The 1,829-nt window shown below is 34.6% G+C and overlaps 1 protein-coding gene across 5 annotated transcripts in view; it reads left to right on the top strand.

The window, feature by feature from the left end:
• The window catches only part of Fbxl13 (F-box and leucine-rich repeat protein 13), a 189,409-nt gene that overhangs the window by 24,521 nt on the left and 163,059 nt on the right, over positions 1-1,829 (top strand). For all 5 annotated transcript variants that reach the window (XM_013510517.1, XM_013510515.1, XM_013510514.1 and 2 more), the window contains exon 6: positions 1,292-1,401. In XM_013510517.1, the coding sequence (XP_013365971.1) occupies positions 1,292-1,401 (110 nt within the window). The remainder of the gene's footprint in view (positions 1-1,291; positions 1,402-1,829) is intronic.

Here is a 1,829-nt window from a genome sequence, read left to right as displayed (position 1 = left end):
TGGTTTTTCTCCGGTACCGGGAACCGAACTCACGACCTTGCGCTTGCCAGGCAGGCACTTTTGCCGCGGAGCTAAATCCCCAGCCCCAAGCCACTATTTTTCATGTGCATTTAAAAGCATTGAAATTTCTAAGATTATTGTCCTTGGAAAGATTACTGTAGTAATTGAGTAGATAGCTCTGGTTTTGTTAGTTGCTCTATTTGGGAGCTGAATTTAAAACTAAAATTGCTCAGCTCTCCTGACTGAATCAAAAACCTTTAAGCACAATGAAGAAACAATAGTAGTTCGGTGAATGAGTTAGCTGAACTGCGTAGATGCGCAGTGACAAGTGCTTATCATTTCTTGGTTACATAAGAACAGCCCAGTTGGAGAACTATTAATTAACAAAACTAACTGAGTTCCAGACTTCCGAAGAGGTTAGATTTTAGACAAAATTGTAAAGTTCAGTTGGACGATGGCCTTAAGAGAGATGCAGGCTGCAATGTTCCAGCCCTGCTGTTGAAAACTGGTACAGACATATCTTGCTCTATTTGTGTAACAGTCAACAAATCTTAAAAATTTGTTGCCAAAACTGAAACATTAGAAGTAGTCATATAAAATCCAAATATCCAGTTTCTTTTGGAAAGAAAAGACCCCAAACTACCAAGCCTCTACTTCTGAGAGAATACAGGTTGGCTGCACCTCAGGAGCTGAGGGCAACATCCCAGGTCTGCTTTGGCATCCTTCGTCCCAGATAGAAGGGTATCTGTTCAACTATAGGGTGTCTCATTGAACTCCAAGGCAAGGGATGTGAACATTACCTCATGATTGACTTAATTGTGAATAAGTTTAGAAGTTCCATTTTTTTTGTTTTGTTTTTGTTTTTTGTTTTTTGTTTTTTGAGACAGGGTCTTGCTATGCAGTTCAGGCTGGCCTTGAATCACTTTATAGCCCATGCTGGTCTCAAACTCACAGTGATCCTCCTGCCTCAGCCTCCCAAGTGCCGGGATTATAGGCATGTACCACCATGCCCAGCTAGAAATTCTGGTTTTACAAAGAACAGATTTTTTTTTTTTTAAAGAAATGATCCTTATCTTAATATTTCTGTTGCATTTTAATTTCTAAGAGCAAAGGTGATGCCTACTAGTCGATAACATGAGTGCTATTTAAGGGCATCATAATACATTAAAATGAAATAAATATTATCAGATACAACTTCGATATGTGTTATGTGCACAATAGAATATGAATTCACTTTAGTGATTTTAGAAATAGCTTTAACTGTATAAGTAACCTCGTAAATTTTCTTTAGATGCAGTACAGGAGATGCAAAGCATATTCCATCACCACAAGCTAAAATCTTCGCTAAGAAAATGGAAAGATCAAGCAAAATATGTACATCAAAAGAGAGAGGATGACATGGTATGGTACATTTCAAACTTAATTTTTTAAAAGAATGTGATTCACTTCATCATGGTGTTTCAGAATGACACTATATGTGGAAAATATTAAAATCCTGTATATTATATATTTTTTGTGGGATCCTTGTTCTTTTAATAACTTACTAATTTAATTTTTACTTCAGTTAACCCAAATATTTCCTAAGAATTTCTATTGAACTATGAATGTCAAGGGAAAATCTTTTAAGATTTAAAAAATTTATTGATGTAGACACTAAGAATTTTAAGTAAATGTTTAGAAGGGTAGATAGATGTCTCAAGTGGAAGAGAAACTACTTGATATGATTAAAATAGAAAAATAATAAAGACTGAATGAATTTATTCCCTTTCGAGGTAAGTTTAAATTGCTATTTATTCTTTTTTTTTTTTTTTTTTTTTTTTTTTTTTTTT

This window comes from Chinchilla lanigera, unplaced genomic scaffold (genome assembly GCF_000276665.1).
Source record: "Chinchilla lanigera isolate Chin_1 unplaced genomic scaffold, ChiLan1.0 scaffold00009, whole genome shotgun sequence".
Classification (NCBI taxonomy): domain Eukaryota; kingdom Metazoa; phylum Chordata; class Mammalia; order Rodentia; family Chinchillidae; genus Chinchilla; species Chinchilla lanigera.
Note: the sequence above shows the minus strand (reverse complement) of the source record. Positions and strands in the feature narration are given on the sequence as shown.